General features: G+C 37.7%; 1 protein-coding gene across 1 annotated transcript in view; it reads left to right on the forward strand.

Moving 5' to 3' along the window:
• The window catches only part of PCCA (propionyl-CoA carboxylase subunit alpha), a 355,728-nt gene that overhangs the window by 44,171 nt on the left and 286,778 nt on the right, over positions 1-24,779 (forward strand). The window contains exons 5-6 of the mRNA XM_059995774.1: positions 12,319-12,432; positions 14,301-14,354. Coding sequence (XP_059851757.1) covers positions 12,319-12,432; positions 14,301-14,354 — 168 coding nt within the window. The remainder of the gene's footprint in view (positions 1-12,318; positions 12,433-14,300; positions 14,355-24,779) is intronic.

Consider the following 24,779-nt stretch of genomic DNA (forward strand, 5'->3'; position numbering starts at 1 on the left):
TTTTTGCGGTATGCGAGCCTCTCACTGTTGTGGCCTCTCCCATTGGGGAGCATAGGCTCCGGATGCGCAGGCTCAGCAGCCATGCCTCACGGGCCTAGCCGCTCCGCGGCATGTGGGATCTTCCTGGACCGGGGCACGAACCTGTGTCCCCTGCATCGGCAGGCAGACTCTCAACCACTGCGCCACCAGGGAAGCCCTGTTTTATTATTTTTTAGATAAATTTATTTATTTGGCTGCATTGGGTCTTCTTTGCTGTGCGAGGGCTTTCTCTAGTTGCGGCGAGCGGGGGCTACTCTTCCTTGTGGTGTGTTGGCTTCTCATTGCGGTGGCTTCTCTTGTTGCAGAGCATGGGCTCTAGGCACACAGGCTTCAGTAGTTGTGGCACGTGGGCTCAGCAGTTGTGGCTTGCGGGCTCTAGAGCACAGGCTCAGTAGTTGTGGCTCATGAGCTAAGTTGCTCCGCGGCATGTGGGATCTTCCCGGACCAGGGCTCCAACCTGTGTCCCCTGCATTGGCAGGCAGATTCTTAACCACTGTGCCACCAGGGAAGTCCCTAAAACCGTACACTTTTATGTCTACTAGGCATATGAAAATATTTAGGTAAGTCTGAAAGGATGCATACAAAACTGTTGATAATTTCTTTTAGGGTAGGAGGTGGGACTGGGAGGCCTTTAAGGGGGTGAGAAGTAGTGGTTATCTGTATTGCTTAAACTTAAATTTTCTATCAAACTAGTTATATTCTTACATTACTTGGGTAATTAAAATAAAATAAAAAACAACATCTAGATGACTCACTTTTATGTGTAGCATTATCAATTAGTGGCACATAATGAGCAGTGGTAGTGCTGGCCAGGCTCTAGTAGTTTTCAGTATCTCATGACATTGGTGGCTATTTGTATTTAAATTATTAGAACTGACATTTAACTATTCATATGGTTTGGAAACACTGTTTTAAAAAAATACACTTATTACAGTGGAAATATTTCTTAATCCTATTCTAGAATCTCACTGTGCCATTGTTTCAGAAATCTGTATTCAGAAATACATAACTATATTTAAGCCTTCATGACTAGAGCCTTGAGTGAATATGTGATAGCTTTTCTTTAGTAAGTGGAAAATGATTACAAGCTAGAGCTGTGCCCATACTCTCATTATTAGTATTCGTTTTGTGTTCTTTTTTTCTTCCCTTGTTACAATTTTTCTTAAGTGCTTAAGTGGTACCATATACACACACACACACACACACACACACACACACACATAACTATAACTATATAGCTAATTTCTGAAACTGTTTCATAACAATTGCTTGTCAGTGATAGTCTGGAAATTGTGATGAATCTATATAGTTTTTTTAAAATTGTAAAATTACATAACATGGAATTTACCACTTTATTAATTTTTAATTGTACAGTTCAGTGGCATTAAGTACATTTACAGTGTTGTGCAGCCATCACCACCATCCATCTCCAGAACTTTTTCCATTGAATCTCTGTAAATTTTATAGGATCTCTTTCTAGGTTGTCTTTTGTTTTCATGGCCATGCGTTTGCCTGCTGACAGTGGTTTTGTTTTCATCCTCGGGACTTCTAGTCAGGTTTGTGAGCCTAGGCATACACACTCACGTCTGTTAGGTATTTCTCTGAGGGTATCTCTCTGAAAAGTTATATCAGTCTGCAATCAGAAAGTTTTATTGAATACCTTGTGTGTGTACTGTGCTTTACCAACAGTTGTAGAGAAAATAAAGTAAAATATTCTTGCATTCCCCATTTCCTAGCATTATGATTAAACCACGTGAAAGACTAGTCTTCGGTTTTTCTTTCTTTTCTTGCTTCGAATTTGCTGTTCAGCCCAGGGAATTCTGGCTTCTATTTCTGTTATTCTACTAAGTTGGTCCCCAGAGTTGCCAGAGATCTGGTTCATTAGATCCAGTAGCTAAATCCCCACCTTCTGTGGTCTATAGCAAAGTGCTTTCTGTGCTTTCTGTCTATAGCACACAGCACTGGTGACTGTCTTTTCTGTTTTGATGCTTATTACTTCCTTACCATTTTCTAGTCCCTTTCGGGCCTCTATGCATTTGATACACTGTGTGTACTGCTAGAGTGCCCTTCTCAGTTGGCTTCTATCTTAGGAATCTTCTTTGTCAGGTGAATCCTAACTTTCTCTTTATTGGTTAGAGTCATTAATCAAACATTAATAGCATATAACACTGTGCTGTGTGCCAGGAGTGTCTCATATAGACCTCACAGCACAGTGGATTTAAAATTTTTATATGAAACTTCCTGATTTTTATTTAACAGTTTTATTGAGTTATAGTTTGCATATTGAGTTATAGTGTATTTTTAGAGTTGTGCGATGCTCACCACTGTTCACTTTTAGAACATAGCCATTACCCAGAAGGATGTCTTTTGTCCCTCTGCAGTCACTCTTGTTCCCACCTTCACCTAGGTAGCCACTGATCTGCTTTCTGTCTATAGTTTTGCATTTTCTAAAAATTCAAATACATGGAATTATATAATATTTGGTCTTTTATGTCTGGCTTCTTTCACTTAGAATAATGTTTTTGAGATTGATTTATGTTGTTGCATGTATCAGTTTGTTGCCTTTTTTGGCTGTGTAATATTCTGTTGTATGAATAGAACACATTTTGTTTGTCCGTTTACCAGCTGCTGGGTGTTTGGGTTTCCAGTTTTTGATTACTATGAATAAGGCTGTTATGAACAATTGTGTATATGTCTTTGTATGGACATATATTATCATTTCTCTTGGGTATATACTTAGGATTGGAATTGCCTCGTCATTTGATAACTACTGAACTTTTTAAGTACTAACAGGCTGTTTCCCAAAGCAGTTGTACCATTTTACATTCCCACTAGCAGCGTATGAGGGTTCAGATTTCTCCTCCTTCTCACCAGTGCTTGTCAGATATATCTGTCTTTTTGATTACAGACATCCTAGCAGGTGGAAAGTGGTATCACATTGTGATTAACAGTGTCTTTGAAGAACAAAAGTTTTAAATTTTAATTAACTCTAATTTATCAAATTTTTTCTTTTATGGATCAGTCTTCAGGAGACTGACATCTATGGATTATATCTCTTGAGCTTCCTTGACCTCTGCCTCGGGTTGGCTATTTGAAGACGTGAGCAGCAGGTCAGGCTGTTTATCCCAGCTCCACTTCCGTGCCTTGCTGCAGTTCTCGCGGTGGCCACAACCTTCTAGGGTGGTAGTAACTGTTGGGTCACCCGTGCTCCCCAGCTCTCTGTGTTCTTCCCACTCTGAGCCCCTTCAGGACCACAGTGGCCATGGCTTCCCACTGTTGTTAGTCCCTGGAAACCTTGCCATCCTCTGTTGGTGCTTTAATTCTGCTCATGTCTTTGTTATTTTCAGTCAAACATGTTTGAATGTGCCACTTTATCCCTGGTGAATTCTGACTGACATACTAATTTGGACTGAAAAGCATTTCTAAGGTAGGGGTTGGAAAACCATGGCCCATGGGCTAAATCTGGCCCAGTGCATGTTTCTGTAAATAAAGCTTTATTGAAACACAGCCGTGGCCATTTGGTTTTGTCTATGGCTGTTTTTGTGCTACAAAGGCAGAGTTGAGTGGTTTTGATAGAGACTGTGTTCTACAAAACTGAAAATATTGACAGTGTGGCCCTTTAAAGAGAAAGTTTTCTGATCCTAGTTCTAATGCATATAAGGTAGCTCTCAGAATCTCCAGAAGGGCCAAAAGATATGGATAACCCAGGGAGGCAAAATGAGTCTGTTACAGACAAACCCCACTTCCACTACTGACCATTGTGGCAATTGTGATGTTCTGGGATCGACCCAGAAGTTCTTCTAGAGCTGTCCTAGAAGAACTGACACCTTTAGTTCCATGTTTGTCAAGGAGATGTTATCTGCCTGCAGGGGTCCTGCCTCACATTGCTCTCACTTCTTTGAGTATGCCTGACTGGTGGAACTGAGGTCACATATATGTGCCCTGAGTGCCAAGAAGTCTGGGAAATGTTCTTTTTTGCTTTCTGCCCTTGATAGTGGAGGGAAGCAAGATAGAAAGGAGTGTTGGAATATGATTTAGTGAGTTCACCTGCAGCATTTGCCATGACAAATACCAACCAGTATCAGTTATTTTTCTTTTTAACTTTCCAAATTATGACATTTATTCTTATTTTCTTCTCCTCACCACCCACAAACCAAACAAATAAACAACAAAAAACCCTAAAAGAGTTATGTGTCAGGGCAGTACCCCATGTCATAGAAGATGGCAAGGGTTAAATCTGTCACAACTCCATCGATGCCAAGAGGACAGCAGGACTTCACTGATCAAAGGAAGACAGTTTACTGCTCTCAACAAAGCTAATAGTAGGAGCATCAGCACAGTAGCATCTTGAGTCCCACAAGGGGGATGTGATTGGTCTATTTAGCCCCAACAAATACAGTGTGTGTGTCACAGTTAAGGAACACAGGGCTGTCAAGAACTGTGAAGGGTCTGAAACTTGTAAGCTAACAAGTTAGCCTCTCACTGTTTCATGGGTGCTGGTAGAAGATATAAGACTGCTGGGTCAGCGATGAAGGACAGTTTATTACTCACAGCCGTAGCAAGATCAGAGTATCAGCATTAAAAAAAAAATTTTATTGGAACATAGTTGATTTACAGTGTTGTGTTAGGTTCAGGTGTACAGCAAAGTGAATCAGTTATATGTATACATATATCCACTCTTTTTTTTAGATTCTTTTCCCATATAGGCCATTACAGAGTATTGAGTAGAGTTCCCTGTGATATACAGTAGGTTCTTAATTAGTTATCTGTTTTATATATAGTAGTGTGTATATGTCAATCCCAATCTTCCAATTTATCTATCCCCCCAGAGTATCAGTAATTTTACCTTGATTTCCCAAGTCCCAGTTCCCATAGGTGACATGAAGAGGGTCAGGTGATACCTGCACATGCAGTGGTTTGCATCATGGGACAAGAACCCTGAGCTTTAGGGTTCTTCTTACATAATGAATCTTTTCTAACGGGCTCTTAGCACCCCTGCCTCTTGTTCCAGAGTGAGACACTACCCTGCTCTTCTAGGGCTGTTGGCTATACGGACACTTTTGCAAATAGAGTTTGAAAAAAAGGCAGTTCGTGCCTTGCTCACATGATGTGAGCACAAAATTTTTGCTAGCTAGGGCCAAGGATTCAGCACCTTTTTTAGCAAAGTAGCAAACAAACTAGTGCCCCTCCCTCAGGAAGCAAGTATATAATAGTCACACTATGGTTGCTTTTCTGTCTTAGTTGCCAACGTGACTAGTTACAGAAACAAACTCAGGATCAAGGGATGGTTTAGACTTTGCTGTTTGGAGCACTCAGCAAGGATGTTCGGGGTGCTCGGGCCCTGTGGTGAACTCTCTGCCCAAAGTGTAAAACTACCAATTATTTCCCTCTCTGATTCTCATAAACTCTCAGATTGACATGCCGTGTTCTAGTGCAGTTACTACTTGCATTTCACTAATCTGCTTCGTCTCATTAATAAGAATTGAGTCAGTTTTTGTCGTAGTGATTATATTAGCATGTTATTACAAGTAATAGATATTGATGTTACGCAATACAGTGGTTCAAATAGGGTGACTTTCAAATGTTCTCTTACATAACATCTGGCCATTTTAGGTTAGGGAGGCCAGTCTATTTCAAAGGACATCCAGGGACTCTGGATGTTTGTTGCTCTGCCATCGCCTAGGGTAGCGGTCCCTAACCTTTTTGGCACCAGGGACCGGTTTCATGGAAGATAGTTTTTCCATGGACTGGGGTGGGGTGGGGGGATGGTTTTGGGATGATTCAAGCGCATTACATTTATTGTGCACTTTATTATTATTACATTGTACTATATAATGAAATAATTATACAACTCACCAGAATGCTGGCAGGAAGTGGAGCTCAGGTGGTAATGCAAGTGATGGAGAGCGGCTGTAAATACAGATGAAGCTTCGCTAGCTCGCCGCTGCTCACCTCCTGCTGTGCGGGCTGAGGGTTGGGACCCTCGCCCTAGGACATGGGTGGTCCAACTTTTCCTCTAAAGGCCCAGTAGTAAATTAAGTTTTGTGGACTGTACTATTCAACTCTACCATTGTAGCACAAAAGAAGCCATGGGCAATAAGTAAATGAATAAGTATGGCTGTGTTCCAATAAAATTTCATGTACAAAAACAGACACTGGGCTGGATTTGGCCTTCACTATAGTTTGCTGTCCCCTGCCCTAGGGATTAGCTTAGTTTGCATAGTTAAATTTGGTTGCTGCAATATTTATGTTCCAGGTCAAGGGAAAGAACACGGTCAAAATTTAGAGAAATATGCTTGTGTTTAAGTTGTAGATGATTTGGAAGTTGTACATTTCACTTTCTGATCCCAATAACATGAACTTATAACACAAGAGTGTCTGATAAATTTGATCCTACCCCTGCTGCTTTCTCTGCAGTTGTGGCTCGAGAATTTCTGTAGAGAAGAGCTTCAGGCAGCACAGGGCATGGGGAGTGGGGGCTTTGGGAGCTTGTCTTGGAGTACATAAGAGGCTTGCTTGCTTTCCTTCCGTCTCTTTTTTTCTGTCTATCTTTCCTGTCTTTGCCTCCCTCCCTCCCTTCCCCTTTCCTTCTTTTCTTTCTCTTCCCCCTGCCCCTTTTTAAATACTAGTTTGTATTTATTGTGTGTGTGTTGGGGAGAGATGGGCTCTATCCCTCCCCCCCATCTGTTGCCTCCCAGTACCTCTTAGCTCTGCCACTGCTCGCTTGTCAGAAATACTGGAGATGATTTCATCTCTCGGGTGTTTTTAGCTCCTTAGTTTCCGTAGATTCCTTCCCAAAGGCATTTGTTCAAGTTTTTCTTAAGCTAAAACCACACTCCAAACCCCTTCTCAGCTATCACTCTGCCTCTCCTAAACTCTACAACCCATTGTACCAACACCCTTGCCCCTGACCTTCCAAACGTACCTCAGTTTCTTCCCAGCTGTAGCCCACAATCCATTTCACTGTGGTCTCAGCTCATCAACATTGCTTTTGCTAAGGTTTTCCTCTCATACTTGGCATCTCATTCCCCCTCCTCCATCCCTTCTGATTCTCCCTGGATGATTCTACCAGGGTCAGTGGTAGGAGAATATGGTTCTAGTCATGCTGCTCTGCCTTCTTTTGTTACTTGCCATATCCTCAGAAGCTCATTCCTGCCAAACAAAGACTAAAAAAACTTGGTTTTGGTTACAGGATTGATTCAGGGTCAGTTCCCTTTTGTGATGTGAAAACAAGATTGTAGGAAATGGGTTGGGAGTTTTACATCCGGCAAAAACCTTCTCTCTTTTTCCCTGTAATTTTTAATTTTTGGTTTTACCACTTGAAAAATTATGTAAATTATAACAGCAGAAAAAATAGTAAAGTTACTAATCCCTCCATCTAAAAATAATCGTGAATAAATTTGTCATGATGCTACACATGTAGTTATACAAAATGGAATCAAAGCAAATGTAATATTTACTGACTTAAAAAAAATTATTTATTTTCTAAGGATCAAAATGCCTTTCTAGAAAGGATGTGCCAGAATACTAGTCTGTTGGCATTTGTATAAGTCTCTTTAGACTTCAGACACTTTGCATTAAATAGAAGAATTCTTTTTTTCTTTAGAAATAGGGTTTTGTCTTGTTTGAAAAACATTTTTTTCCCAGTTCTTCAAATTAAGATTGATGCAGCTGGCATTCCTTTCTTTCACTTTTCAGTCTTTAAGGGTACTTTTTGTTTGTTGGTGATGTTCGGGAATTTGGTTAGATTTGGTAGATGCTAAAGTCTGACCAGATTGTGTGAGGTATTGCTATTCTCAGGCAAGGAGGGTGTCTAGTATGTATTATGTCCTATAGGTAGTCAACCCACTGTTTTGTTTGCATTGAAGGATGTCACAAAGAAAACTCAAGTATCCATGGACATGGTAAATAGTGCCCATGTGACTGCAGATCTTATTGACTGATAGGTTTCAAAAAAAAAAATCTCCTAGCATGAAAAAACATCTTTAAAGCTGCTTGTCTTCCCTATTTTTCTCAGTTTCTATTTGTTTAGAAGGTATTTAAAAACTTTCCCTCTCAGATCTGGCCTAGTGTACTTTTTAACTAAGGTGCAACCTATTTGATAAGGTTAGGGACCAAGCAGAGTTATCTTTTTATCATATCTTAGGCATCTAATGGACTAATATGAAATCTTCCATTAACTCAAAAGTTTTAAAATTGAGGCACAATTTTTAACCTATTTATGTTTAAGCATTTAAATTCATTAAACAGAAAGTCAATAAGGAAGGTGATTTTTTTTCAGTCCTGTAAATTGAAAAGCACATCCTTTGTTCTGCTAGATCATTATTTGGAAAATAAAAGGCTGATACAAGTAATTTTCCTCTATTTAAAGAATAAAAAATTTTCCAAATATAAAACTAAATGCTTGAGGAGGAAACTAATAATCTTTAAAACCCCTATTGGAAACTTTTCTATTGGAAAAGTTTGTGAAGACTAACTCCTTTACTTAGTATTGCTACTTAAAATCTTCTGTTTTTCTGTTTGAAACTTGTAGTCAGCAATACTGTGGTTAATTGATTAATTCAGGTTAAGCTTTCCATGATTGTTATATTTTCCTTTTACTATTGAAATATATAGAAAAGGAATCAATATTTTTCAAGATACTGAAATTTTTGAGACAGATACATCTAGTCAGTGTAGGTGAAGATAAGTCATTCTTGGGGCTTCCCTGGTGGCGCAGTGGTTGAGAATCTGCCTGCCAATGCAGGGGTTCGAGCCCTGGTCTGGGAAGATCCCACATGCCATGGAGCAACTAGCCCCATGAGCCGCAACTACTGAGCCTGCGCGTCTGGAGCTTGTGCTCCGCAACAAGAGAGGCCGCAACAGTGAGAGGCCCGCGCACCGTGATGAAGAGTGGTCCCCGCTTGCCGCAACTAGAGAAGGCCCTCGCACAGAAACGACGACCCAGCAGCCAAAAATAAATAAATAAATATTTTAAAAAAGATAAGTCATTCTTCAGAAGAGCCTCTGCACTGCTTGAATGCAGTTTGTTTTGTATTATTAAAGAAATAATAATCACCTTAGTCATTTAGAACAACAATAACAACAAAATTGAAATTGAGTTTCAGAAGTTTTTTTAAACTATCCTTTCGTGGTTGACTCAGAAGTATCTCCTTGGGAACTAAGGCAGCAGAGGGTTCTAGTTTTTTTCTTTCAAATGGCTTTGCCAAGCATTTTTGCTGGTACTGACCCTGTCTTAGACTGTGGGCTTGAGATGTTAATATAGGCCTCTACCCTAAAGTAAGGTTTGTTTCTGAGAAATAGAAGAAAAGAAACCAACCAACCCCTTTAGAAACAGCATGTTTTGCCTTTCTTTGTAAAGTCCCTAAGCAGTTTTTTTTTTTTTTTGCGGTACGTGGGCCTCTCACTGCTGTGGCCTCTCCCGTTGTGGAGCACAGGCTCCGGACGCGCAGGCTCAGTGGCCATGGCTCACGGGCCTAGCCGCTCCGCGGCATATGGGATCTTCCCGGACCGGGGCACGAACCCGTGTCCCCTGCATCGGCAGGCGGACTCTCAACCACTGCGCCACCAGGGAAGCCCCCCTAAGCAGTTTTGACCTGCTTTTGATGTATTTATTTGAATGGTTATTCAAACAGTATTAATGATCTGCTAAAATGTTAGGCTCTGAGCTAGATTCTCAGTATGTTTACAAAGAGTTTGTGATAACATAGGAAAAATGCCTATTATGATGATAGTTAAAAAACAAAAGGATGCAAAATTATATATGCAGTTTGGTTACAAAAGTATATTTAGAGAAAAGACTGGAAGTAAATAAGTCAAAATATTATTAGGATTCCCCTCCTTTTTAACTTTTTTTTTTTTTTTTGGTGGTACGCGGGCCTCTCACTGTTGTGGCCTCTCACTGTTGTGGCCTCTCCCGTTGCGGAGCACAGGCTCCAGATGCGCAGGCCCAGCGGCCATGGCTCACGGGCCCAGCCGCTCCGCGGCATGTGGGATCTTCCCGGACCGGGGCACGAACCCGTGTCCCCTGCATCGGCAGGCGGACTCTCAACCACTGCGCCACCAGGGAAGCCCCTTTTTTAACTTTTTGATGCCTATTTATTATAGAAAATTTGGAGACAGGGATGCATGTGTACATATTTTAATCCCCCTCCCCACCACGTACAACTCTCAGTTGCCATATGTATTGCTAAGATTGGAGATTTAATTTAGTGTAGCTTTTTACCTCAAAGACAGTGGCTTAACAATGAAAATTATTAAACTGTCATCCAAGTGTATCTATGAATTTAAAAGCTTGTAGCAATAAAACTGTGCTGGGAGAGATTTTTTACGAAAAGGAATTTAAGACACAACTTCTGCCTTGCAGGACCTTATGATCTGGAAAAGGAGAGTGTATAAATTGTAACAGACATAATCTGTAAAGGAGTCAAAATGACATTACTGGGCAGGATGCTATTAAATGCCAAAATTTGCACCTTGTACTACTGGAGTGCAGATTAAAGGAGATTCATCTGAAGACCCAGTGGTAGAAGTGGAACTTTAAATGCATCTTTAATAATAGGTAGTACCTGGCAGGAAATAAAATATACAGAGTAAGTGTAGATTTAACTTTAAATACTTTATCCCCACCTGACTAATGCACTTTTTTTTTTTTTTGGCGGTACGCGGGCCTCTCACTGTTGTGGCCTCTCCCGCTGCGGAGCACAGGCTCCGGACGCGCAGGCTCAGCGGCCATGGCTCACGGGCCCAGCCGCTCTGCGGCATGTGGGATCTTCCCGGACCGGGGCACGAACCCGTGTCCCCTGTGCCACCAGGGAAGCCCCTGACTAATGCATTTTTTTCAAAAGATTGTTCGGTATTCAATTTCTTTCTTATAGAAAAAACCCACAACTACAATTACAAAAACAATTGCTGTTGTAAAAAATTGCTGAATTGGGCAGAGGGCAGTAGAAGAGGGGGCATTCTGGTCTGAGGGGAGAAGAGCAACTTGAAGTTGGGAATAAGCAAGATATAAAGGAGAGCCTTGCTTTGAACATGGGAATATTTAGGATCCTTTTGCGAGCGTGGCTGCCTTTCCTTGGGTGTTATTAAAGAAATTAAACTGCATAGATTTGAGTCTTTTATATTAAGATATTAATCTGTTAATCCCTTGGGTAGCAGGTATCTTTAACCTTTCAATACACAATATAATTTTTTACTTAGTTTGAAAATATTTATTGAATAGATAAAGAGAACTCTGAGCTTTCTAAAAGATGACTTGATTTTTTTTTTGATAGACCTCATTTAAAACAAAATGCTTCTTTAAAAACTACTTTACATCTGAAGAATATAACTTAGCAATACTCAAGAATATTTTCCACCTTAGACTTTTTGGAGGAGGGTCATACATGTCCAGGTATATGAATGTGTTCCAGTTTTTAATGTCTGCCTTGTAAAATAAATTTAAACGGAGTTTAAATTTATTTAAACTTACACTGGAAAACTTAGGAAAAGCCGTTTCAAAAATACATGAATCCCTTTCATCATTTTAAAAGAATAGATTTCTTTTAGAAGTAAGCAATTTATTTTGTATTGAATGCCTAGGCTTTCTTAAGCAAAAATAGATTTGAAACAGTGTGTAGTAAGTAGTCTTAAAAATGGAGCATATATTCCTGAATTTGGAGTAGGTTTAGAACTGAATGCACATATCAGTTCTTTTACGAATAAAGGTTAAAATGGGTGAGGATCAAATGTGAGAGTATTTAAACGATTCTCAAGATTTTCTGGCTCATGTGTAGTGACACTGAACTCTTTAGTCCTGGGCTTTAATTTGTGCCTGGTGCTGACCTGATGCTGTGCAGGGACACTCACTGCATCCCTTCATTCAGTTCCTCTAATTATCCCCACTTCCTGGGGAGCTTGCTTAGAACTGGGCATGAATGCTTGTTATGAAAATATTGGGCTACCCTGGCTACATGTAACAGTAGTTTTTGATGTAAGGTTTACGTATAGATGAACTGAATAGGAGGCTAAAGTTGTTTGCTGTGATTTTACTTAATCAAATTTGTATGAATATTATGGAAATTATCTGGTTAGTGGATTAGGCTTGTAATTAATGAAATCAAGGTTAATATAGCTCCTGAGCTTATTACATTGTAATTTCTTAGTGCATATTCAGAGAGAGATCTGACTACATAAATGATACGGGAAACACTCAGATTTGCAATTTGTGTATACTAGCAGATGAAGATAGTTCTTTTTGCTGGGAGGATCTGTTAATGCAGAGATTTGTCTCTTCAGGTTCACGTGAAAATGGCGGATGAGGCGGTCTGTGTTGGCCCAGCTCCCACCAGTAAAAGCTACCTCAACATGGATGCCATCATGGAAGCCATTAAGAAAACCGGGGCCCAAGCTGTGAGTCTGAATGAATCTGTCTACTGCAGCTGTTTCATATGTAGTGAGCAGAACACTAGAGTTTGTATTTAAAAAAAAAAATAAGAAAGAATGATTGAAAATGCTGTTGCAGTTCATGTCACATGAGTTAAATGTGGCCGAATTCGCTACTGGAAATCAGAGGCTTTGTAGCATCTGACAGTGTTGGTTACTGATCCTGCAGGTGGCTGCTGGATTCAGCTTTCACACCAGGGAGCAGGTTCAGTTCATTTCCAGATTTGCTAGGGGGAAAAAAAAAAAAAGAAATCCCAATTAATTTTGAGAATTAACCCTTTCAGTGTTATAAGAGTATTAAAAAATATGTATTACAAACAGGATCCAAAAGACCCTGTTTTAATCATTTAAAAATTATGTATGCCTTGTTATACTTCCAGAAATAAAAATGATGCAATTGGTAATTATTTTAGTTTGATACTGTCAATGGAATATACATAATTTACATGGAGAAATCAGTATTTCTCCCCACCCCCAATTCTGTTTGGAGTAGAATCCAATGAAAAAACTGGGTTCTGACATCAGGAATAGTGTTTTGTTATAGTTGTTGTTGTTGTTATTGTTGTCGTTGTGTGTGTGTGTGTGTATGTGTATGTTTTTATCAGAGAACTAATTACATGTAATGTTAAAAAAAAACTACGTAGAGTTATCTCTAAAATTGGATGGAAGCAGCCAACACCAGCAGTTAGCCTGGAGTGCTTCAGTTAGTGTTCACATTTCTTTTGAAAGAAATGTTTTAGTAAGATGCATGTTTAAATAAAAAACTGAATTCATGAACGCATATTATAGATGTTACAGGTTACTAGCAGAGTTAATGAAGGTAAAACTCTTAACTATAGATTATCAGAATACAATCTTTAGTTGAATGTTTATATGAAATGAAACTGTTGGAGTGAAACTCTTTTCCTGTGATGTAGTAGTGTAAATTATTCTGTACCATGTTCATAAAGCTTAGTCTAGCATTTAAAAAAATCTTAAATGTGTAGATACTTCTAGATTAGATTATGATACTGACTCATTTAGAAATTTGACTTATAGCAGAATTATTTTCCTAGAAATATATTCAATACTGACTGATAATAGGGTGGCTAAATTTATGTTTGGTCAAAAGTTACTTGGTTAGAACAGGATGGTAGAATTTAAATTGTTGCAACGTGGCTTGTGAGAGAGGAGAGCGTGAAGTGGTTGTGACTGGCTGAGTGGGATGAGGAGGGAAAGAAGAGTAGATATTAGAAGAAAAATAAATTCAGAGAATGATGAAAAGGTAAAACCAAACTTCGATTTTAGTTAGGTTTGACAAAAACTGTTCATTGGGTAGTGGCTGAATATATTAATATTGTCAGGAATAAAATATGTTCATTGGCTTAGTAGCCAGGGTTTGGGAAAGTAGCAGTTCCTGGTTCTGTAAAGAAAGGGGAAATAAGAGTTTTTCATCCATCTTGTGAAAGGTTTCCTTTAACATAATTCTTTGACCCACTAGCTGTTAGAAAATTCTCCAGACTTGTGGCCAAAGTTAGTCTCAGAAGAAGTGGGGAGAGTTTGGGTTGGGTTGAATTGCATAGCCAAGTGCAGGTGGACAGGCAGGTGTGATGGGAGACGGCCCCGACTGTGGTTAAGACAGGTAGTGTGCTACAAGTGAGTATAAAGTAGGCGATTTCTTGGCGTTTGGGTCCGAACTCGGGAGAACTGAGTTAGAGCAGATCAGTATGTTAGAGTCAGTAACTTTACTCCAGGGCCCTTGAACAATAAACATGTTAATGCTCTTTCTGTTGTGCTTACTGTAAAGGTTTTGCAAATTGGTAAAACTGAAAGTGCTTTTTGTTTTCATTTCTAAGGTACATCCAGGTTATGGATTTCTTTCAGAAAATAAAGAATTTGCCAAATGTTTGGTAAGTTTGTAAGGAACAAGAAACTGTTAACTTATATTTCAGAAAGCAGCGTAACGGTGTTGCTTTTGTAAATATGGGTAGTGATGAGTTATAGACTTTTCATTGACCCAACGATTCTTTGAAAATAGTTTGGGAAAAGTGAAGACTTTTATTCTGTAACCTAAGTCTTGATTTGAAGCGTGAAAATGGAAAAGTTGTAAAATCACCATTACACCTAATGAATGATACCTAGTTTATAACATGTGTGGACTTTGACTTTTAAAATTAAACATTTCAGACTTTTAGCTAAATACATCAGGGAGTCCAGTGATTCATTAATTATTTACCATGAGCATAGAATGTGAAGCCAGAAGTAAGATTCTGTTTTTTCCCTTTTATTGCATATTATGGCATTTAATATCAAATCTTACTACTGCCTCTATTTTGGGAAATTTTTTTCTTTTTTTTATGACAGGAGTATCCTCCTGATATCACCATCCTGACTAGGTGCATGACCCTATATTTGCTATTAAACTGATTTTCCAGGTGTATTTATAACTACATTCAAGATGGTACTGAAACCTTAGTTTTCAGGTACTAAAATATGATATTGATAATGTTTTGAAAAGCTCATTAGATCAATTATCTCAGGTATTAAGTTAACTTAATATTTTAATATATTATACTTTGTTTCTGTGATATGCTTATATTTTGTTCTTCCATGTATTCAGAATTATTTATGAATGCAATTACCATTTTCAAGATGAAATTTTCACTTAAAATTCATAAATTTAATTTGGACAATTCTTAAGATCATAGAATTCTAGCCCAGAATGATCTGTTTTAACCAATTTACTTTATAGATTAAAAACTAAGGCCTGTAGATTAAACTGAGGCCTAAAGAAGTTGTGACGTAAAGTCACGCAGGTGGATAATAGTAACACATGTCTGGAGAGGTGTATTAGGTGTAAGTATCCAAAGGTCCAGGTTTACCAGGTTTTGTGCAGTATATCCACATTTTCCTGTTTATACCCCTTTTTATTATCTTCTAGTTTGAAATTTTGGCTGAGGTTCTGTCATTATGTAAGAAAATGATTTGAATATAATACATTTTAAATGTATTTGTACAATATAATATATTTAAGTTTGTATAGGTGAGGAGTCTCTAAACTGTGGTCCATGGGCCAAATGCAGCTGCTACCTGTTTTTGTGAATTAAATTTTATTGGCACACAGCCCTCCTTGTTCACTTACCTCTTGTCTGTGGCTGCTTTTGCTCTAGAACAGCAGAGTTGCGTAGCTATAGCAGAGACCGAGTGGCCTGTAAATAAATATTCACTGTATGGCCCTTTATAGAAAAAGTTTGCCGACTCCTGGTATAGATGAATATCTGAGTCTGGGAGAAGTGAAATTATATGGCAAGTATATTTATTCATGCATTTATTCAGTCATTAAAAAGGGCTTATTTGATAGCTATGTTCAAGGCATTTGAGAAGGATATAAAAATGAATTGGATGTGCCGCCTGCTCATGAGGAGCTCACAGTCATGTTGTGGAAAATAAGTCAGCTACACAAATGACTTCAGGGAAAAAAATATTATGAAGAAGTTCAAGTTCTCTGTAAATGAAGATAAGATTGTGCCGTCAGGGGTTTCATGTTAGAGAAAAGGGTATAAAATGTATGACTACCTTCCTTTCTCATTTGCTTTTCTAATTTTATCTCCTCCATTTTCCTTTATCAATGTTATGCCTTAGGCAAACCAGACAGCATGCTATTCCCAAATGTGGCTGGTTCTCTCCTGTTCTGTCCTTTCCATCACTCTCCTCAGTGGTCACACCTGTCCCCTGGTCCCACATTTCTTACTACTGTCTATTCTTAAAAGCACAGTTCATGTTACCCCTACCAGGCTAGTTTTCCGTGTTCTTCTGGTGAGAAGTAATCTCTTTCCTCTGTCTTCTAGAGCATTAAAATTTTTTTTTCCTTATCTGGCATACCACCTTCCATGTTATGTAAAAATTGTTTCTGTATTTTAATGTCCTCTTAAGGTAAGAGACTTGGTCTTCTCATTCTTTGTTTCCCTTTTGTTTTATATTCTAATGATTTCTACGTAGTGAGTTCAATGAATGTAATGGAAAGATTAAGTAAATATTATTAGATTAAGAATTATGGAACAATAACCTGCAAGAAAACTTTCCTCCTGTCACAGAAGGGACTGTTTTGTAACTAGAAAGCGGTATTGCCATGTGTTTTTATTCACCATGAAAATATGTAGCTGGTGATAACTAACCTCTCTTTTTGTGCATCATGGCAACATTCTTATTTGGGATATAATTTTCCTAGCTTAAAAACTTTTCCCATTGGAGTATGCCATTTAAAATGGACCTTTTGAAATATCTGGCTATAGCTGGTGAGTTCCATAAAAATAACAGTGAAATAAAATTGCATACAGATTTTGTTATGCATATCAACATTGTTTGTGTGGTTGGTGACGAACCATTGAAATTTGATAGTTATTGTCTCAAACTGGGAATATTCTTAGAATCTGATTTCTAAGATAGTGGTAATAGATTACTATGTTGGCAGCAACTTTTGGCAAGAAAGATGAGCAGAATATGGAAAAGAAATCTTTTTTAAAGTTTATTTTATTTTTGGCTGTCATTGGGTCTTCTTTGCTGTGCGAGGGCTTTCTCTAGTTGCGGTGAGCGGGGTCTACTCTTCCTTGCAGTGCATGGCCTCTAGGCGTGCGGGCTTCAGTAGTTGTGGCTCACGGGCTCTAGAGCACAGCCTCTGTAGTTGTGGCGCATGGGCTTAGTTACTCCGCGGCTTGTGGGATCTTCCCGGACCAGGGTTCCAACTCATGTTCCCTGCATTGGCAAGTGGGTTCTTAACCACTGTGCCACCAGGGAAGTCTGGAAAAGAAATTTTTAAACTTTAATACTGTGGAATTCCTTTTACTATAACTTATGTATGCTGTAACTTATGTTTGAAATGTAATCAAATGTGGAGGTTCCCTGCCCCTCATTAATTTCTGGTTCTGTTTTTTGTTTCTTTTTCTTTAAATTGCTGTTCAAAGATCAGCATAATATTTACTTTGTTTATAGAAAAACTATTTGTGCCTTATCATCTGGTATATTGTTTTTAGTTAACAGCTTTGAATAAGATGATTTCTTGAATTTTTTTTTCTGAGTTTGTGCTATTTATTTGCTTTAGAAAGTACCATAAGCCAATTGTTAAAAGCATTCTAAACTTTGTATGTTTTCTTTACAAGACTAATTATTCTTTTTTTTTTGCGGTACACGGGCCTCTCCCGCTGTGGAGTACAGGCTCCGGACGCGCAGGCTCAGCGACCATGGCCCACGGGCCCAGCCACTCCACGGCATGTGGGATCTTCCCCGACCAGGGCACGAACCCATGTTCCCTGAATCGGCAGGCGGACTCTCAACCACTGCACCACCAGGGAAGCCCAAGACGAATTATTCTTTATGCTTAATTTACACGAAATGGGATCAGATTATATAGAATCCCTACTGTACATGATTTAAACAAAATCATGTCTTTGCTTAAACAATTAATGGAAAATTCAAAGCTACAAATAATCCTTATAAAGAATAGTAATTTTCAGTAGTTTTAATATGCTGAGCACACATTTTATTTCCAAAATGTTTTTTATTCTGTATTTCCCCTCTGGGCTCCTTGTATTCTGAGCAGTAAAGGAACAGTAGTGGAAGGCTGTGAGGACTGTTAGAGTTAAGAAAAGAAATTCTTTTGGAGTTTACGAAAGGGGGTTGAAAAGTTAAACTATCTGCCCCTGGAAAAAGTGGTTTAAAGATTAAATGAGATTTAAAGAGATTTCATAGTGTTTTTAGTTATCTTTCTGGTTTTTATGTGTATGTTTTTTCATGTTATCATATCATATTTTAATGCAGCACAGCATTATAAGTTACAGTAGTTATCTTTATGAGAAATTTATGTTAGATTCAATAATTTGTGTTTCATGTATGGGTCTTATCCATGTATTTAGAAGATATGTGTATATATGCATACAGATAGTGTGTTCTATCCAGAATGCTCAGCATTGAGGGTGGAGAAGGGAACTGTGGGAAGCAGTTGAGGTTTGATGATTGTATTTTTTTATCACCTTTTGTTGGAGACTTTTTAGCAAGGTAAGGAATGTAACTACTTCAAAAACAATAATGAGATTTTTTTTATCCATTGGATTAACCATACTTTTAAAAAATAGCTGTAACATCCAGGGTAGACAAGTGTACAGGAAGTGTCTTGTTCTTGGGAGTATAAATTATTTCAGCCCCCTTTTATCTTTTTTTTTTTGTTCCAGAAATTTGCTGGTATTACCAAAATTTAAAACGTATATATTCTTTGACTCAACATTTCCACTCTTAAGAATTTCACCTACAAAGATGTACTTTAAAAATGTTCATTGTAAGGTTCATAGTAGCGAAATTGGGAAATAGCTCAAGTTTTTTCATCTTTAAAATGAAGAGAATGACACCTACCCTGTAGGGTTGTTGTGAAAGTTAGAAACAACATGTATAAAGAACTTAGCACAGAATCTGGCATTGATAAGATAAGGCAAATCACCTTATCATTACAGGTGTTAGTTAATAATTATTACTTCAGTAGATGGGGAGAGCTACTGAAGAGTTGGTTTTTTTTATTCTTTTTTTGAGAATGAGATAGTTAAAATTAGCATTTTGGGGAAATTAATCTGATAGTTTTAATGTGTATTTTGTGCGTGTAGATTTTTTTTCTTGTTGAGATTAATAATCTGATATATTATTCCTATACACACACGCATGATAATGTAGTTTAAAAATACTTTGACATATATGATTTCATTTAATTCATGCAACCATTTAACAAAAAGAAAACTGAGACTCAGGTGCAGTGACTTGCCAACAGTCACACTATATTGGTAAGTAATAGAATCAGGACTTGACCTAGGTTGGCTGACCATAAGTACAGAGCACTTAAAAAGAAAAACTGTACCCTGGTTTGCTTAGTTGGAAAGAGTGAGAAACCAAACAGTGAAAACCAGATAACTGTAGGGAACTTAGCCAAAGCCCATAGAAATCTGTTCCCGCACTTTATAATAACAGAGGCAGCACATGATCAGGTTGTGTAGATAGAAATTTGAAGAAAGCCTTTTGCTAGGTCATCGGTCTTCTGTCGTGAGGTTGTAATCCATGGTGTGTTAGAGTTGTGAAATGTGCTTTAAGTACTTGGCAACTGATACTAAAATTATGAAGTTATCAAGTTTTCTAATGATGTTATTTAACAATATTTTTGTTCTTAAAATAGTTTAGAGTGGATTTAAAACGATCAATATGATACCCTATTCACTCATATTTGAAAAAAACTTTTTCTTGAGTAGGAAAAAAAAAGAGAGCCGTAGACCTTGCAAGCCCAAATTTGTTTATAACTCCTATTTTATCTATATAGGTTGTGATCTGGGTAGCTCCTGGAAGTATGTTTTGTGTGTGACGTACGTCGTGGCTTAAGAAAGGTTAATACTACACTGTATTTTTTAGACATCTAGTTTTAACTACATAGATATTCTTACCATTAACATTATTAGAATTTCCATTTTGGACACAGGTCTTTGATTTTATTATGTTAAAGTGAAAAAAATTTGAGAATGTAAAATCTTCAGAAACTTAAGTCACATGTATACATTGAAAAATAAGGTTTCTTCCATCTGTGAACCTCTGACCCCAGCCCCCAGTTTAAATTCCTAGAGACTGCCACTGCTACCAAATTTGTATTCTTCTGGAGCGCACGCATGCGTGTGTGTTTGCCTGCTAGAATTTGCTGTAGATTTGTTATACAGGGTACTCTTATTTGCTGAAGTAGGATTTTGTTTGTTCATAAGAAAAGAAGTGGCACAGAACTTTTCTTCCCTTCTCCAGGCTCTTAAAAATAGATGTGGAACACCTACCTGCAGATATACTTGCAACATTCTTATTTAAATCTTTATGACAATCTGTGGTGTATTATGATTTATAGAAGAGAGAACAATCTCAGAATGAATGACTTGCCCAATGTCACATAGCTAGAAAGTGAGAGTATAGTTTCTTACAAAAGTCTTTGACTATAAATCCCATGCTCAGTAAATGTTCCAAACTACTTCTAAGATGAATTGGAACTAGACTGGATTGTTAGTGTTTTGTTTTTAATTGATAGCTTTGGCTGGCACCTTTTTTTTTTTTTTTAAACTATTGGTGGAAGTTGTTCTCTTTCTGCTCCCTTTTTCCCCCTCATTGGTGTACCATTGTTAAGGTCTAAAAACAGAGTATTTCTTTTGTTTTTTTTGGTCTTGTGATCTTGGATGCCGGTGAAAGTAACTGTCTTCACTTGGTTTTGCTGACTTTATAGGTAAAGTATAATACTTGAGTGAGCTGGTAGAGCTACAGAAGAGTCACTGATGCCTTTTTCCTCTCTGGGATACTTATGTTGAATTAATAATGTCTCCCTGAATTTAGAGGAGAGATTTGGTGACTCTTATCCTTTTGACAGCAATTTTGTAATATGTTTTAAATTGTGACTTTAAATATGTCATGTTCAAAAGGCTTAATGAATACCTATGAAACAAGCTTCATAAAACCCTTATCATAACAGAATGTCCTTTGAGATGTTTGAGAACATGTTGGATTAGAGTTCAGCTTCTAGACTGTTTGTTGAAGAATTTGAAGATGATGCTGAGTAGAAATGCTCTAAAGTGGATACCTGAAAAAGAAAAATCTTCTATTTTTAGGGAGTCTTTAAGGATGTAGATAAGGCAAATACATTTAGAGTTGTGGGGTTTGGCGGGTGATTTCAATAGGAAGGTTAAGAATCTGGGATTTGATGAGGCTGGGATTTTCTGCCCTTTGCTTGAGGTTAAAATAGTTTGAATTTTATACTCGAGCTTTCCTTCTCCCTCTCCTTTCCCTCCCCTGCAGTATTAGCACAGTCTGGAGTCAGAGTTAAAATTCTTGCTCCGCCACTTCATATCCCTGTGATCTTGGACAAGTTGCTTAATGTTTGACTCTGAAGACTCTCAAGTGTCTTATGCTTACTGTTGGCAGGATTTGTTTTTCTCCATCTGACTCTTATATTGAAAACATGTCTCCTGTAGCCCTCATGTAGTTGGGTCATGCTTTTTTTTTTTTTTTTAATATAGCTTGGATTATAATTGCTTTACAGTGGTGTGTTAGTTTCTGCTTTATATCAAAGTGAATCAGCTATACATATACATATATCCCCATATCTCCTCCCTCTTGCGTCTCCCTCCCACCCTCCCTATCCTACCCCTCTAGGTGGCATAAAGCACTGAGCTGATCTCCCTGTGCTATGCCACTGCTTCCCACTAGCTATCGATTTTACATTTGGTAGTGTATATGTGTCCATGCCACTCACTTCGTCCCAGCTTACCCTTCCCCCTCCCCGTTGTCCTCAAGTCCGTTCTCTATGTCTGTGTCTTTATTCCTGTCCTGCTCCTGTGTTCTTCAGAACCTTTTTTTTGTTTTTCTAGATTCCATACATATGTGTTAGCATATGGTACTTGTTTTTCTTTTTCTGACTTCACTCTGTATGACAGACTCTAGGTCCATCCACCTCACTGCAGATAACTCAATTTTGTTTCTTTTTATGGCTGAGTAATATTCCATTGTGTATATGTGCCACATCTTCTTTATCCATTCATCTGTTGATGGACACTTAGGTTGCTTCCATGTCCTGGTTATTGTAAATAGTGCTGCAGTGAACATTGTGGTACATGACTCTTTTTGAATTATGGTTTACTCAGGGTATATGCCCAGTAGTGAGATTGCTGGGTCATATAGTAGTTCTATTTGTAGTTTTTTAAGGAACCTCCATACTGTTCTCCATAGTGGCTGTATGAATTTACATTCCCACCAACAGTGCAAGAGGGTTCCCTTTTCTCCACACCCTCTCCAGCATTTACTGTTAGTAGATTTTTTGATGATGGCCATTCTGACTGGTGTGAGGTGATACCTCATTGTAGTTTTGATTTGCATTTCTCTAATGGTTAGTGATGTTGAGCATCCTTTCATGTGTTTGTTGGCAATCTGTATATCTTCTTTGGAGAAATGTCTATTTAGGTCTTCTGCCCATTTTTGGAGGGCCATGCTTTTCTAATCATTCTGATAATCTGTATTGTTTAATTGTGGTGTTTGGTCTTTTAAGCTTTTGGGTTGCCTTAATTTATTTTCTTTAATAACAGCTTTTTCTGAGATACAATTTACATCATAACATTCACCCTTTTATAATGTAAAAGTCTGATTTTTTTGTTTATTCACCAAGTTATGTAACTATCACCACTGTGCAATTTCAGTAGAATCTATTACCATTTAATAAATTACTGATGTGGGCTTCCCTGGTGGCGCATTGGTTGAGAGTCCACCTGCCGACGCAGGGGACACAGGTTCGTGCCCCGGTCTGGAAGATCCTACATGCCATGGAGTGGCTGGGCCTGTGAGCCGTGGCCGCTGAGCCTGCGCGTCCGGAGCCTGTGCTCCGCAATGGGAGAGGCCACACAGTGAGAGGCCTGCGTACCGCAAAAAAAAAAAAATAATAAATTACTGACGTGACTGGACTTATGTCTACCCTTTTTTTATTTGTTTTCAGGTTGTCTCCTCTTTTTTTCCTTCTGCTTTCCTTTCCTATCTTCTTTGGATTATTTTAATTGTTGGAATTCCATTTAAATTTATCTACTGGATCTATCTTTTACATTTTTTAGTGGTTTTCCTAAGGGTTACAATATACATCCTTAACTTTGTATGGTCTACTTGAACTTAGTATTTTACCATTTTATGTGCAATGTAGAAATTTTGCAGTCATTAGCCCACTTTCCCTCTCTCTCCATCTCCATCCTCTATGTTGCGTTGTCATATGTATTTCATCTGCGTATGTTATAAATTCCATGGAAAAGTCATAAATTTTCCTTTAAACATGTTTGAAATGAGTTAAGATATTTCCTTCATTAATGACCCAAATATCATTCAGTTGAAATTAATATTGATTTTTATTTTGGTCCATTTTTGGTTATGTAGAAGAATTTTTTTTAAAGTTTATTTTTATGTTTAAATGTGGTAAATCATACATAACATAAAATTTACCCTTTTATCCATTTTCAAGTGTACAGTTTAGTGGCATTAAGTACATTTATTGATACATTGTATAACTGTCACTAATATTCATCTCCAGAATTCTTTCATCATCCAGAACTGAAACGCTGTGCCCATTAAATAGTAACATTATGTTTCCCCTGGTAATGTCTGTTATACTTTGTCTCTGAATTTAACTACTCTGGGTAACTCATAAGTGGAATCATACAATATTTGTCCTTTTGTGACTGGCTTATTTCACTTAGCACAATGTCCTCAAACTCCATCCATGTTGTAGCATATGTCAGAATTTCCTTCCTTTTTAAGGCTGAATAATAGTCTGCTGTATGGATATACCACATCTTGTTTATCTGTTGATTGTCACCCAATTTGTACACGAGTAGAAGGTGGAAATTATACTTTGAAATTCTTCTGTATCACTCAGCAGCCTTTCAGTACGTGCTAGTTAACTCTTCATTAGATGAGAGAAGTTGCTTAATTAAAATTTGGAATTCTGGAAATAAATGTAGGAGGGGCACTTTGAGTAGCCTCTCTGTGTTTTAATGTTGTAATGCTGTTTTTAACTTATAGTAACTTTGTAATCTCTTAAAATTTATTTTTACCCATTTATTTATTTTTATCCATTTATGCTTCGAATTTAGTAGGAAAGATTTTTGTTGTTATTCTAATAAAGGTAATAGATTGAGGATTTTGTTGGATTAAATGAAGTGATATTAATTATCACGGTTACATATATTTAATGATTCCTACTGCCCCAGATACATTCTAAAATTATGCTTTTAAATGCACGCTATCTAAAATGGGCAAAGAGGCAGAAATAATGAGATCATTTCTGGGGCTTTGTTTTTGGACTGGACCTTATTTAAAGATATTGTTACAAAGATTCTGAGGTACCATATTGAATACAACGTGTGATATGCTAATTTGCATTAGCAGCGAGTATTCCTTTCTTGTGTATGTGTGTACTTCCCACGTACTTAGGGCGTATTTGCTGATGTGTGCATTTTCTTAGCTTTTTATTCAGTCTTTCACATGGTAGTTTGTTGTGGAATACAGTTGTTGAGAGAAATAACATATCATTAGATAGAAATTATGGTACATTTCTTAACCGTTATACTTTATTTGTAAGGAAATGTTTTGATGATAAATGATAGATGCTGCTGTTGATTAGAACGCCACAATTTATATAAAATATATTGAGTGTATAGATAGAATGAGTTATATATTTATATGTTATATATAAAATGTCAGTATATTTCACTAGGGTATCACGTATTAGCTCAGTGTTTGATATTATTAAT

This window comes from Delphinus delphis, chromosome 18 (assembly GCF_949987515.2).
Source record: "Delphinus delphis chromosome 18, mDelDel1.2, whole genome shotgun sequence".
Taxonomy (NCBI): domain Eukaryota; kingdom Metazoa; phylum Chordata; class Mammalia; order Artiodactyla; family Delphinidae; genus Delphinus; species Delphinus delphis.